This window comes from Dendronephthya gigantea, unplaced genomic scaffold (genome assembly GCF_004324835.1).
Source record: "Dendronephthya gigantea isolate DGI-Jeju-01 unplaced genomic scaffold, DenGig_1.0 000186F, whole genome shotgun sequence".
NCBI classification, from domain to species: Eukaryota; Metazoa; Cnidaria; class Anthozoa; order Malacalcyonacea; family Nephtheidae; genus Dendronephthya; species Dendronephthya gigantea.
This window is the reverse complement of record NW_021163196.1, coordinates 251,825-267,500: the sequence shown is the minus strand read 5'-3', so window position 1 is coordinate 267,500 and position 15,676 is coordinate 251,825. Positions and strand designations below refer to the sequence as shown.

Here is a 15,676-nt window from a genome sequence, read left to right as displayed (position 1 = left end):
TTAACTGTCATTTTGCAAACTATTTTTTAAAAAAATGTTTCGGAAACAAAATATGAAATGTGGAATCAAAAAACAGATAAAACACTAGGAAGAGTTTAAAATATTATCAGAACTGGAGGAATTAGCGGTGAAAAGGAACAACTCGATTATAATTTTTGAAATGGTAGGAGTCTATTTTGTTTATTTCGAGGTTTATTTTGTGTTTGCAGTACGAATACATTTTATGACCTTGGTACAGTATGTCGTTTTGCTCGGTTTTGCGAAGACGTGACCGACTATTTAAGGCTTTACATCATCGTTTTAACTTCCGAAAGAGTCCTTAAAAGTGTAATTCGGAGATTTAATATAACAAATATCACTTTAAAGGTTTATATTTAGTCGACTGCAATCACTGCACGAATTTGATAATCGAAAAACAACATTCGACGTTCACCGCTTGGTTATTTATATTATTTGGGCTGTTTTGATGTTTTGAAGGTTTAGCTATAATGAAGTATTAACTCTCACTTAAACTGTGAAAGTCTATAACTTAATGCAACGGAAAGCAGCAGGAAAACGGGTGATTTCACTGCACCTTTACGACTGTACGTGTTTGTTTCCGAAATATTTGAAACATCAGCTATCGGCTGTTTATTTAGGACGTTTCATAATATTGAAGGTTAGGTCTGGCTAGCTCAGGAAATATTTTGCTTCGTTTGAAATGGCGAGGGGTTGCTGCATGCATGTATTTCTAGTCAGGTGAAAACTTAACTTGCCCAATAGATGGCTTTGTATACGGATGTTATTTTTTAACAGCGATGAAACGTAATCTATCCCTGGTACTTCTGTTGGTACAATATCCTTCAAAGTCTTATGAAAGGCTATTTGCAGTCTCTCTAGCTACGATATCCCCAACGGTTTCTGGAGTAAATCCGGCTCCCCTTGATTCTTTTTCTGCTGTTGCTAGTTTGTAAATCGTTTTTATACCACTTAGCTTGATCAGCTCGGCATTCGTTCTCAACTTTCGTTCTGTAATATCTAAGTTTAGCTTTGGGCACAAGACTATACACTTTTTCAGGCTTTTCTTCATATCTAACCACATCTCCCATAGTGCATGCTTGTTGTCTCATTTTTATTTCTCGTTTAATGTGAGGTGACATCCATGGTTTATCTGATGGATGAAATTTTATTGAGCGTTCAGGTAAGCATTGACCAAGCATGCTACTAAGTGTTGCTGTGAACATATTAACTTTCTCTTAAACATCTGATATATTTTAGATTTCATCGCAATTTTCAAGATTCAGTTTCAGGCCAAGTAATCGTAAATTCTCTGGTTTCATTTGTGTAACACGTGTGTAGGCTTAACTTACTCCCTTATTTTTGGTTTTAATAGCAAACACTGATGATCTGACCGACCTATGGGTATCATTAGTCAGGATTTGGTCGAGTAAATTTCTTCCTCTCGTCGCAGACTTGACCAGTTTACGAGGGTTAAATTGTCTACACAGACTAACTTCATTTTGTTAAAATCCCCTGTTATGATCACTCCTACAGAAAGGTGATTTTACCAAGGAAAAAATCTAGGCAATATGAGAGGTTTTCATGCATCTCCTTTTCTTCTTCTGCTGTCTTTCCGGTGTCACGCGAAATTTATAGCGAAATATATGAGTGTCGCAGTTCTGGGCATGCGCAAATGCGCCCATAAATTACATTCTGTTCATAAATTTCGCAACTTGTTTTACTGTTCAACACGTATTCTCTGACTTGTCTCAAAGGAAGATTTTTTGAAGTTTTTTTTGTTTCCTAAATGGCTGCAAATTCAACAACTGAATCAGCTTGCTGTTCTGGCGTTATAAAGCGAAGAAACCTGACTCGGAAATCTGTAAATATAAGGTATGTCATTGTCGTGCAAACTCTGTTTAGTTCGAATTCAAATGTTCGATGACTTCGATCTGACACCGATATTCGGACTGTTGTTTTATTGTAATGATGAAATTATTGTGATCATACTGATCATAACCAAGATATTATTGTTAATGATATTTATTAATTTGTCGTTGTTTTGGCCATGTATTAACACTATATTTGAATGTCTTGCTTAAGAATGCTTAAGTGGAAGAAGTGCTGCACTTCCTAAAATCAGGATGCCAGGAACCTACTCATTTTGCCACTCTTGACAAAGTCGCAAGGAAAAAATATACACACGCTGTCTCGATTCTGGAGAAACTTTAAATATGAAGGTATTATTATTATTATTTAATAACTTCGGATTGAGGCATCGCATCATAATAATATGTGATATGATCTTATAAATTTTATCATTGTTACTTGTTTTATAGCTCTTATTATTCATTAGGCTTTTATAGCTCTTATTTTTCATTTAGCTTATATATTTACCCTTTATGTACACATTCAATAGTGAATCTGAAAACTTACACACATGTCTACTAACTACTGTTTGGAATTTTTGTTGCAGTGCTGTTGGGAGAAATACAGGTGTGTGCAAAATTTGCAAGAAAGATGATGGTAAGACTGGCTTGGGTGTACGTGACCGGTGCTATCAATTCTTTTACGCCAGTTGCAGAAGTGTGGACTTCGCAACAGCACTTTCAGGAAAATTTTAGTGCTAATGTGCAGCTACGGTGAAGTGATGCAAGGTGCAGATGTAAATATATGTAAATAAGACATAAATTCCAATGATGTAAATAATTTTAGTAGAACTGTTAAAATTATCTTGTCAGAAATTAAATGAAGCAATGTACCATTATACTTAAATTTTTGTGGTAGTATGATACCAACTATATTGCAATTGCTATCTGAATCCTTACATTCATTATTGTGATATCCTAACCAAACAAATAATCTAACCACTCTATTACTCAACTACTACCTGACTGTAGTACCCATATCATGAAATGAATACCATTCTGGTACTCATTGGGTAATTATATACCAGTAGATGAGTACCAGAGTGGTGGGGTACTAGAGTTAATTTGGCAAAGAAGTGGTTAAGTTTTTATAGAGTATTCCGCATGATCATGGTAAAATCTTGACAAATCTTGCATGATTTAATAAGGTTTTAGAAAGTTCTTAGCAGGATTTTGTGTAAGGTCTTGCTAGAAATTGACAAGTCAAAGTCAAGTTCTTGACAAGATTGTGATTTGTGAACCTTGGACTGGGTTAATATCGTATAAAACATGCCGTTTATACTTTTTCAAATTCGATAATCTATAGTATTTTAGCGATTTAAATAGCCTTCAATGATGTTTTATTTGTGCTAGTAAATCTTTGCCGGCTTTACACTTATTCCCAAACTTACTAAAATATTGATCAAAATTAGCCAAAACCAACTAAGTCACACTCGGCCGCCGAAATCATAGATTTCGCAATCGTCATGTTTTTCGCTCGAGTAAGCCGCGAAATTCGTGACTCGTCACGCGTGGTCATGTATTTCGCAATGGTCATAAATTTCGCTTGACACCTGGAAGGTGGTAGACACCGACGACGAACAAAATACAGCTAAAAGGTCTTGGAGTTCTAACTGGTTTTAGTAAGAGCCATATGACTTCTTTGTCAGGTTACCCCAGGTACCGGTTATTTAGACGGGTTGTTGGATTATTTTTATGCACATACGCAAGTAATCCCCCGACAGGCGTTTCTCGATCTCGCCGGTGGATATTTAAGTTACAACCCATAATAATTAATTGTAGAATCAGGGATTAATTCCCCCAACCATGATTCAGTTATCATAACCAGTGACGGTTTGTTGTTTAACGTACGCGAGGTTCTACCATTTTCCGGACGCTCTGTTTACGCGAGGTTATCTTAGCAAGTATTTACCCTATGAATACTCAGAAGGTGTCATTTGAAAGCTTAAAGTATCATATTTCATCTGATATATTTGTTTTTGCAATTCATAACTATCCCCGTCTAGATTGAACATAATCCCAAAATTACATGCGACTGCATCGTTTAAAATTGCGAAGAACGGCCACACGTTTGACTGAAAATCAACTAGAATACATCGTCTGAATGATTTTTACCGGTAAATTCGATTTCCGGAGCATCTGGTTTCCTAGGATACACCACTGAGCTATATAATAATTCCTGGAGGACCGGTTCGTCATTTTTCGGTAACTTCGCCGCCATCTTTTTGCACAAAAAAACATGGCGGATTTTGCCTTCTGCGCATTGCGCAGAAGTTTTGCTGACGCCATATGGTCCCCTTTGCCCAGGGTAATTACCAGGCTCAAATCTGAGCCCGCTACGAGAGATGCTCCCCCCTGGTTTATCTAAACAACAGTATTTCCCCCCTGGTTTTTTATGAATATTTTTTTTGCCGTGAAACATGTTGGAAACTTTGCTGTTTTGTATTTTTCGATTTATTTTTGTGCTACAAAGCGTTGCAATAAGGCGTTTATTTCAGTTCTATACAATCGTGGACGCTGTTTTGCGAATGCCAGAGAAAATATTAATATTAAAACGTAAAAAAAAATTGTGGACGAAGGATTTTTATATACGATTAGCTGACAGGTTATTTTATTTATTTATTTATTTTCATTATTCATACATTTCTGTATAAAATTTTTGAAAATACTTGAATATTTTTCGAGTCTTGTCAGAAATTTGGATTATCTTTCGGATATCAATCGCCGACTAAAGGTTACCGGCAGAAAATATGTTGTTATGTGATGTTTTCCTTAGAACATCATGCTTATGCATATCAGCCCATAACTCAAGGAAAAAAAGGCCAAACCTCATGCAAGATGCTGGGCAGCTGATTATATAGTAATAGTACTTCAAGTCATTTGCATAGGATATTTTCATTCAGGTCATTATAGCTAGCCTAAGTTACCCCTATCTTACTGTATCCCAAGTAATGCATTTTCAAATGATTCCCTGTTTGACTCAAGGATTTGATATGGAATCATATTCCAGATAATGCAAGGAAAGGCTATGGTAAATAACAAAAATTTTATTATAGTACCAACTACCAAGAAGAATATGGTACTAGTTGTGCTATTAAACAAATGTCTCATGAATTCATGAAAATGCAACTGAGCATATTCATTCCTCCATTAGTCTATAATCTATTAACCTTCAATTCCTGATTAGCCCCATGATAATATTCCTTTGAATGGTGGGGAGGGTAAAACTGTCCAGAAGTTGCTGCAAATTGAAAACAAACTGCTCAGTCAATGCATGTCTGTATAAATTTATTTTCCATTTAAATAACTATCTTAACTATGACTAACAAAGTCAACATGGTAAAATTAACAGTTTAATGTTCCAGTAATTTGCAAAAAAGCCATCCCCAAATTCAATAGCATCAAGTTTAACTGTACTCAATAGAGTACACCCAGAGGACAGAGCCAGAGGGGAATAAAAACCATTGCAAACTGATTAACAATCAAGCTTGTAGCTTGATCAACAAGGTGCAAGATGCCAAGAAGTCTATTAAGCCATGATTATTGACTTTGCATTTGACAAGGCAAACAAGATAACATACTAGACTTTTAACAACCACTGTTGAAATCTGACAGTAAAATATTTTGTATCAGCACTCACACAGTCATCATGTTTAATGTTTTAAATTCATCTAAAGGATCAATAGAGAGACTAGTAGATTCACTGGGAGGATTGAATATTGATTCATCTTAATTGTTTGGCTGAAAATACTCATGAGTTGGCATTAAATATGAGTGAAAGCTCCAGTGCAAATGTCATAAGAGTTCTATTCAAAAGCCAAAACTGGCAAAACATAGCCAAAACTCAAAAGATCAGTTATTGATCCTTTTTCATAAAGTATAGTTTTTCATAGCGTAACTAAGTCATGTACCATTGATCAAAAAGGCTGTACTCTGCAGCATATTTGCCGTTTTTAACATTAATTTCAAAAGAAATAAACTGCAACAGACGCTTTGGTAGTTGTCTATACCAAAGGCGAAAAACGAAAATGTTATGAAAACCGGCTTACCTGAGGTAAAAATTAATATCCCGATAGGTGAATTAGGCCATTCACAGCATCATATGTATGTAGAGCGAGAAATCACTTTTCCATTTAACTTGTTGAACAGGGAAAAAGAGTCTTTTTAGATGAAACGCGGAGAAAATATATGCCGAAAACAGTACCGAAAACCAAAAATATTTTCATAAAAATCGGGAGGGTGATGGACACGTTTTTGACTTTGTATCGCGGTATGTCAGTGGTAATTACCATGGGCAAAGGGGACCATGTGGCGTCAGCAAAGCTGAAAATCCGCCATCTTTTTCGTTACACTTTTTGGTGGCGAGCTGGTCCTCCAGGAATTATTATATAGCTCAGTGCGCCACATGGTTCCTTTTGCTCATGGTAGTTACCACTGACATACCGCGATACACAGTGAAAAACTGTGTCCATCTCCCTCCTGGTTTTATGAAAATATTTTCGGCTTTCGGTATATATTTTTTGTATTTCATATAAATCCACAGGCAGCCCGGTCACTGCTGTTACGTCATGCTATTATATATGTATATAATTACAATAAGGCTGGCAACTCTCTCGCAAAAAATATAATACATACATTAATACCATCGCTTAAAACAAAAATACTACGCTAGTTTCTTAAAAAAAAACCCATTCGGGCTTCGCACTCATCAACTATCACCTCATAGAAATCTCGAGCTCGTAATCTAATTGTTAAATAAGTAAATATATATAATATATTAATTATTTTGTAGATGGTAATCGGGAAGGGAAGGATTTTAGTAGGATATGACACCGAGTGGCAGCCTGCCATGGCAAGCAGATTATTCTACTTGACCACGGCAGGATTTGAGCCCCCAGCCTTCGGTATACTAGTCCGACGCTCTGCCAACTGAGCTACATGGCCAACACTCAGTTGCTCAGTTGGCAGAGCATCGGACTAGTATACCAAAGGCCGTGGCTTCAAATCCTGCCGTGGTCAAGTAGAATTTTCTGCTTGCCATGGCAGGCTGCCACTCGGTGCCATATCCTACTAAAAAAAAAATATATATATATATTATATATATATAATATATATATATATTAATTATTATAATATATATTATATATATATTTATATTATATATATATATATATACACATATACAAATATAAAGTTCAACTTATACATTGTTTGTATTTCGTGGGCGTGGGTTTCACACCTCGCGACAATCTTATTGGTTAAAAACGTATGACGTATTAGACCACTGACCTGTATATACAAGTCTGTATGGCAGATATTCAAAAACAACCCACGTTAATCATTCTTTTACAAAAGCAAACCACAACGATCTGTAAATTCCCTTAAATTTATGTCTTACGTAATGTTTAGAGTTTTTAATACTTATCAAAGCTGAAACGCAGGCCAAAGATAGGAATTTAAAGCAAAAAGTTAAATTTAAATGCGATGGAACAGCGTGAAATTTCCTGTGACTTACACAAGTAATTCCTCGTAGGGCTGACGCTTTTATCGACGCACTAAAATACTATAAGTAATAAATAAGGCCAATCAAGTATATTGTTAATAATTTAAAGGTGTGTTTTATAAGATGTGTTTCTTGGATGGGTCAAGGTGTGCTGTCAAACACACAAAGGTGTGTTTTCAGTGAAAAGGTGTGTTACTTTACACACCTTAATGAGTAAAAGAAAAGCTGTGCAAATGGATGTGTTTTCGCTAACACACGAAGGTGTGTTTTCGAACACACCAAGGTGTGCTTTCTAAAAGCGCGTAGAAAGGTGTGCACAAATTACACACCATTGCGTGCAATTGAGCACACCTTGGTGTGTAGTCAAACACGCCTTGTGTCTGTTTTTTTTGTGTATATATATATATATATATATATATATATATATATATATAATATATATATATATATATATATATATATAGGCAGTTTAGCAGTAATACAATATATTACAATATTACTTTTACAATATTTATAGGAAATTGGTTTCTTGGAAGGAGACTATAAAGGCAGGAAAAATATGGATCAGGGGTATTATGCAGGTGTTATTCTCGCCATGTGCCTCTTTCCGTCACTTATGTCATTCATCTTTGGTTTAATATTTTGGCGTTTAAACCCTGAAAGCGAAAATTTAATGCCGATATTTTTGAAAAGCATAATCACTAAAAAAATTATCGACCAAAGATTGACGTTTCTTGTTTGCAACAGAAAACTTACATCTGACAAAAGAAAATATTTTATGCTCAGTTCACTTCTAGTCATTACCTTGTGCGTTCAGCTATTTTGTCTTCTCGCTTTTGTTGACGTGACGTATGACTGTAATCACAGCCCAGACATCGATTGTTTCAAGAGGAAAGACGAAGTGAAATTGACTGGCACATTTAGTGCTTTCCACGAATCGCCTATCAACTGTTCATCAATATCTAGTGATATTTTCGTGACTTGTTACCGTATCACGATTTTTGACGGCGAGAGAGCTTTTATTGCCGCAGCTGCTGCATACCTTCTATTGAAGATGTTAAATTTTGGCTTCCTGGTCATTTCCCACATAATGCTACAGGCTGCAAAGAGATGGAAAGGAACAGCAAAGATGAATAACCTTAAACTAGGACTCTGGTTTACACTTACCCTCATTGTATTTGTTCCAATATTTTTAAGAATGTATTTGGACGAGGTTGAATCAGCATTTCGAAAGGTGTCATTCACATTACCGCTGCAATGCGGGTTTGTTGTTTTGTTCATCCTCTATTTTGTTGCAGAAAACCCATGGGAAGAATTCAGTGATAGTGAAGAATATTTTGACAACGCATCGTTACCAATCAACAATGTTACAGACAGCGAAATGACCGTCCGAAGTGAACGGAGCTCTCGAAATAGTGTAGGGATAGAATGAAACCATTAATTACCACGCGTTGCATCGCTATGCGGGCATAGCTCGCGGTTGCCTCCTAATACAATCAATATCCCCTGCCTGCATGCGGGCAGCTGCACTGTGCATTGTTTTTTGCCTGTTTTCACACTAGAGACGCATGACGCGTCTGGACGTAATATATTTTGTATGGTTATTCGTCTCCAGTATAAAGGCGGAGAACAAACACATTATCCGTCTGGAGGATTACCGTTGGTTACGCGTCTCTATATGACGAAAAACTGAATATTAATCATTTGGACGTATGCGCCTGTTGTGAATATTTATGCTGAAGATGAATAACCAGTGTGTACATCTCTAGTGTGAAAACTGCCAATTTGTTAAATAATGTGGTTTGCAATGTGCTATTCTTTTCTTCACGCTCACGTTACACACAAATACACACGCCGAGCGCAGTAATCCTGCACCAAAAAATGCCGAGCGATTTCGAAATGGTCTATTCTGTTGCTATCGTAACTCATCGCCGGGCAACTGCTGTTGGCATGTTAGAAACCTTTATTATACTATTAATCTGTGACCAAGGAACTAATATTAACCAAATAGCCCTCAACGGTCAGCACAAGCAACGCGAGGTTAATGTCTATAGCGGGCACCTTGTCGAAATATGTAAAAATATAACAAAATAAATATAACATAAAATAAATACAATATAATTACAACATAAGACATCTTTAAATAAGTGAAATTTATTCCACTTTTATTTGCACTATATAATTTAAAATAATTTATTCGTTTCTAAAATATTCGTCTTTTGCGGCTTATTCACTAATTTGACAAATTCACAGAAAGTATATACTGTGCAGAAATAACCCCAAAAAAACCCCAGATGATCGCAAGGGAAAAAAATACGATCGCGTTTGCCATTCGTTTCCGATCGGAATGTTATGAACAGCGAAGAACAACAAAACAATAATCAAATCCAAAAAATCTTAAGAAATATCTGTAAGGGTCAGTGAGATGGAGTTTCAACAGAGGTTCAACCTCCGTCTCACCGCGGTTCGACCTCCGTCTTACCTCGGTTCAACCGAAGTTTGCATGGCCTAGTTAACTGCATGCGGTTTTTGTCAGGTTATTTCTGGACAGTAGGCTTATCGTTTTTTTTCATTTCTTACTCCGAATTCAGTCCATTTAAAGAACAGGACGAGAAGATTGGGTGGAGATATGGATTTATGTCTTCGAGTCAAAAACGATACCTTATAGCCACCTTATATACCCTACCTTATATACCTTATACCAAGACGAAGCTGCTGATTGAGGCATGATGCTCGCGATGTTATTTCGACGGGATATTCTTGTGGAAAGATCTCTTTGCTCACTTTCGTCCCCTTCATCGTAGTCGTCAAGGGATTGTAGGTTCCGATGGCCAGTAACTTTAACGATGGACGATCGCTCGACGTTACTTTTTTCAACTTGTTCACCAAAGTCTTTCGAGCGCTGTGGTTTGTCAATTTCTTGCAACTGGCTTCTAATTGTGTTCCTGAAACGATTTTCTTCATCATTTCGTTGATTCGGTTTATTCCCATTGGTTGTGCTTTGTACCAAACCTCGTCTTGGGCTTCGGCTTTGTAGTTGATGGAGAGGTAAAAGGGACCCATTTCTTTCATTTGCACTGGTCGTCGTGACAAGTACTCCTTGAAAAGCGAAACTGGACATCTTTCTCCTCCTGCAGCAAACATTTTTGGTGTGAAATCCCGAGCCTTTTTGGATAAACCACCACCTCTTGTTTTTGTCAGCCCTTCGGTGAATTCAATGTATTCACGACCTTCGTCATCTTTGCCAAAAGCAAAGTCTTCGACTTTCATACTGTGGTGTTCCTGGCGACCACGTAAACCAAAGTATTGGGTGAGTATCCACCATATTGTGCTTATTAGGCTTTCTGGAGTTTTCCGGCCAAGTTCGTCAACTCTCCACAGTACCTCTTCCTCTTCTTCGGACAAGCTTCTCGCTTTGTTTGGACGCTTTCCTTTTCCTTCTTGACGAAGTCGTCTCGCTTTATCCTCAAGGACCTGCTTTGATGCAAAAAATTCTCTGTCCCGAATTATTGAATGTTTGTATCCGTGTTCTTTTAAATAGCGGTCAAGAGATGCAACCATAACTCGAAGACATCTGGCTCGTAGTCTTGCCCGTCTTTATTTCTCACTTCGGCGTAAAATTGTTGAAGTACTATGTCCAAGGCGTTGACTTCGTACAACTCAATTTCTTCCAAAAATCCTCTTTGTTTTTGCCCATGTCTTAAAAACGCTTAGCCAAAAATTAGTGCTGCTTGTTGTGTTTTTATTTTTGGCATTATTTTGTAACTCCTGTATTGTACTTGTCTCAACGTTTGGAAATCTTTGCTCATTGCTGGCGCCCGCCATGTTTGTTTTTAAAAAACACAAAAAATTGTATTTTGGAGGAAATTTTTGGTGAAATTTGATTGGCTATTTTCTTAATTCCAACCAATCAGATACGTTTGTTACAGATTTTTGCACTGTTGTTACAGATTTTTGCACTGTTGTTACAGATTTTTGCACTGTTATTACAGATTTTTGCACTGCTGTTTGAGATTAATTGCACTGAAATCGACCAATCACAGTCGAGAATCATTTCCAGTTATATTATTAGTTATGAAACAAATTTTGTTTTCATTTTGTGCCTCAACGGGCTCCACCACAATGGGTGGGTCAACAATATTTTGTGCTTCAATGTTTACCACCGTCACAGGTGGTGTAGTTTTTTCCTGTACATGGCCAGGCGATATGGTGTGATTTGATCAACATAAATCGTACGAAAAGTCGTTTGCATATTCATGCAATATGAAACATTCACAAAAATCGGTAAATTTCCCAAAGATCGGTAAAGATCCAAAAAATCTTCATCCGATTCTAACATTATAAAGCCACTATTCAGCGCTTTTAGGTACATTTTGTCTCCTTGTAATAAGACATTAAATGTAATTCTTGACCACGACGATAAGGGAAATTTCGGGCTGTAAGAAGCGCCGATAAACTCATAAAAGCACATTGCTTGCCTCTAGAATGATTACTAAAAAGTTCATCGCCTTGATGGATATCAGCAGAAAGAAATGAAGCCATACTTACCTTTATATTTTCAGAAATTTTTTCGTACAATGTCTTTGTGGTTTGCATTCAGACTCAAGCATGTCGAATTTGCATACGCAATAAAGATTATTCGAAGTCGAATCCCCCCTAAATCTCCCAACATACTTGAAGCCTAATATATGCCCCCGGAATTACGACAAACATCTTTCCGGACAGACACAAATCCAAATTTGACAATACATAAATCGGCGCAAAAGCCTGGGTCGACTGGACTCTGGAGAAACCTCAGAATGTCAAGAATAGTGTGCTGCCTCGCTGACGCTCGGCAGCAATAAGATATTTGATAAAATGTAAACTCAGATATTCAAGGGGATATTCATTAGTGCACACATTACGTTCGGATACAGCAGTACCTGTAGTCTCTAGCCGCGGTCAAACCTAAGGCTAAGGGCATTACCTTACGAATATTTTAAAATTTGGTTTAAATTTAATTTTCTATGGGCTGCGCTGCGGTTGAAATAAAATGATGCCTTACAAACTTAAATTGCGCACACCTAGCGCAAGAACAATACTTATACCCTGGCTTATACTTATATAGGCCTATATGATTTTGTGGCATGAGAACCTCCGTCGTGCTATAGTGTATTCATTTTAGTGGATAAAAATTTAAACCTCAACTATATAATAACATCATTAGGACATGGATATAAAAGAGGAGTCGAGATACAAATTTCCAGGCTAAGGACTCTATTCTACAAACAGCGCGCGCGAGGCACTACAAACTACAGATTTCAAACATGCATGGAAAATTTCAGCGCATTAATTTGAAATCCGTTTATAATACTTGTTGATAGGTAGCGATAAAACAACTGTCCGAGCGAGGAAATGTTTCCATGAGACACATAATCGCTATTAAAACAGCTAGGGCTATGAAATCTCATAGCATAAAATTTGAAACTGATCATTTTGTTGATTGCATAAACCATAGCCATATTTTCTTCGCATGCAACAGATGGACTGACTACCTAACTGACTACCTAACTAACTAATTAACTAACCAACCAACAAACCAACCAATCAACCAACCAACCAGCCAGCCAGCCAGCCAACCAACCAAACAACCAACCAACCAACCAACCAACCAACCAACCAACCAACCAACCAACCAACCAACTAACTAACTAACTAACTAACTAACTAACTAACTAACGATTTGGTGGTACATTTTCCCTTACAAATTGTACATCGAATTTGTTGAAATATTTAATATTCGCACTTTGGTTCCTTTTTAATACAAAGTTAATATAAACGTTCAAAATAATTAGGTATATATAATAATTATAACGATATAGTATGTAGCACTTCAGGAAACGCATACATGCATGTATGAGTGAGCGCTTAATTCTGGTCATGGTGATTCTTGTTAGAGACTGGCTGACAAAAGAAATCCACTGAATTCGGTGTATCCTGCACTCCAGCCATAAATGGCATAGGTACTACCGTTACGCAACTCAACCCAGAATGTTGAATGCATTTTACTGATCATATTATTATTCCTCATTAGCCTAACGCGAGAGTTGTATCCATTACGTTGAAGGTACGTTGCAGTAAACTGGTAAAGACCTGCAGTGGGAGCAGTAAATTTTCCGGTGCTTGGATTGTAGCCGTTTCCAATGTTTAAAGCCACGTCGATGAATTTAATTGCGCCGTCGGTGTAATTAGGTCCGATATTACTACTTGTAAGAGTAGCTTGGAAAGCGATCAAAGTCTAAAATTAATGTTAGGCTTTTATTGGGGTGATTAACAAACTATGATTAGCAATCCGACATTTAATTTCGAATTTAGTTAACTTTGCTTACACTATGAAACAATATATAACACTATATAAACATTTCTTATCAGTTAATGAAATCATTTACGGCGTAAAACTCGCTATACCTGTCCTTGAATACCAACGCCTTTTCCATTAACAATGAAATCACGCATACCCTCCTCAAAATTTAGCGTTATACCCCCATTCTATGCGGAAAAAAAACGAATCTCTTTCTCAGAAGGAACTGTGTTAAAGGCATGCGACAACTCTTTCTATCCTATTTTTTTTCTTTAAAGAAAGTATTTAGGTTCCAAAATATTTCATGACTTATCGGGCGGGATTTGTACACGTTCACCATATTTGATAAAACCCAAATCTAAGTTGAAACATATACACGGGAGCGACATAGAACAACTTACCAAGGGGACGTTTAAAGTCCTCCTTTCTGTTACAACGGTAGAGACGCCAAGTTGACCAGTGGTAACAAGCACGAGGCCAAGCAAAGCGAACTTAATAGACGACAGGGAAGACATTTTTTTTATAACCTTCAACTTAATAGACGACAGGGAAGACATTTTTTTTTTATAACCTTCCTTCTTCTTTAAAAGCTTCCTCAAAATGATCTTGACTTTTACTTTAATCAGCGAATTTATGTAAAATCGGGCGGATATGATTGGCTATAAAAACTGAGATATATTAATCTATTTTAAGAATCACATACGAAAATAATTATAAAAACATCTATACCTTCGAATTGTTAGGCAAGGCTTTATCGTGTTTAGAGAAACGCATATAAAAATAGCAGTAAAAATAGGAATATTAATTGCATGACAGGGATGAGTGAATGATTTTTGCCACAAGACGCCTGAGTAAATATAATTTTCGGCCATTAGAAAACATTAAAACGCTTCTCCCTTTCATATGACATGTCGTGGGATTAAATAAGTAATAGGGTGAAAATATTTATTATCCTGTCAGAACTAATACCTGGATAAACAGTCTTAAGTCGTCACTTATCATAATCGTCGCATTCTTTAAAAAAAATGTTCGTGCTGTAGGGCATTCAAGTTCTTATGTCAATCAATTGTGTTTAAAATGTTGCGCGGTCGAGCATGTAAAAGATTACGTCATCAAAAGTTCAATTCGATAAAATAAGAGTGAAAATAGTTTAAGTTGAAAAATATTGTTGACAGAGGTATTGTTTGTAAATTTTACTAGCTGTTGATGATAAATATTTTAAGTTGTGAACATTTTTAAGCATTGATCGATTAAGCAGAAGACCAACTCGACTAGTGCGACAACACCTTAGACAAACAAGATATGAGAGCTGAGCCACATTTCTAACCTACAAAGCTGATTTGTTGAATAAGGATCAGCCCACTCTGGTTGATGACGTGTGAAAGTTTCCCTCTACTATTACTATATAAAAGGGCGTGCACAACACCCGAACCTTCAGTGGACTAGAAGACCAAGAACACAACATTAATGAACATTTGTAAACCACTGTCAAGATCCTACTACTGTACCTCGCATAAATAGAAAATAAAAACTTCTTTTAACAAAAGGGTTTACCAGTGATCTAGACATGCATTGATGCATGTATAGGCAAAATGTTTTCATGTGTTTTAGAGGGAATGGCAGGAAAACTGATCATATAGAAAATGATTGACGAACATAATTTATGCTGGACTAATTCATAACACATACTGGCTCCTGAATTTGGTCTCTGATTGTTTTGTATTTTTCCAACTATATATATTAAGAGTTAGTCAGTTGACTCATTTTCCATTAACTGTTTCTGTCTTGAATTTGAAGTGTATGTAACTCCACTCGAAATTAAGACCCTTTAAAATTTAAATTCTATGGCGTATTACCATATTATACTGAATTCATAACATATTACAACACTGCAATGTGGTTCGTAATTTTTTCAACTATAGGAAT

At 36.5% G+C, this 15,676-nt stretch overlaps 1 protein-coding gene and 1 pseudogene across 1 annotated transcript; both read right to left on the bottom strand.

The window, feature by feature from the left end:
• Nucleotides 1–9,048: 9,048 nt before the first annotated feature.
• LOC114538505 lies at nucleotides 9,049–10,971 on the bottom strand (annotated as a pseudogene).
• Nucleotides 10,972–13,342: 2,371 nt separating this feature from the next.
• LOC114538504 (complement C1q tumor necrosis factor-related protein 3-like) lies at nucleotides 13,343–14,265 on the bottom strand. The gene is made up of 3 exons (XM_028559682.1): nucleotides 14,152–14,265; nucleotides 13,858–13,938; nucleotides 13,343–13,687 (listed from the first exon to the last, which is right to left on the bottom strand). Exons 1-3 carry the CDS (start codon nucleotides 14,263–14,265, stop codon nucleotides 13,343–13,345), a joined length of 540 nt encoding a protein of 179 aa, XP_028415483.1.
• Between the last annotated feature and the right edge of the window lie 1,411 nt (nucleotides 14,266–15,676).

Coding starts and splice junctions, on each gene's coding strand:
- LOC114538504 (XM_028559682.1), bottom strand. CDS start 14,265: ATGTCTTCCCTGTCGTCTATTAAGTTCGCTTTGCTTGGCCTCGTGCTT. Junction 13,939..14,151: donor GGACTTTAAACGTCCCCTTG/GTAAGTTGTTCT, acceptor TTTTCCGCATAG/AATGGGGGTATAACGCTAAA. Junction 13,688..13,857: donor GCGTTGGTATTCAAGGACAG/GTATAGCGAGTT, acceptor CATTAATTTTAG/ACTTTGATCGCTTTCCAAGC.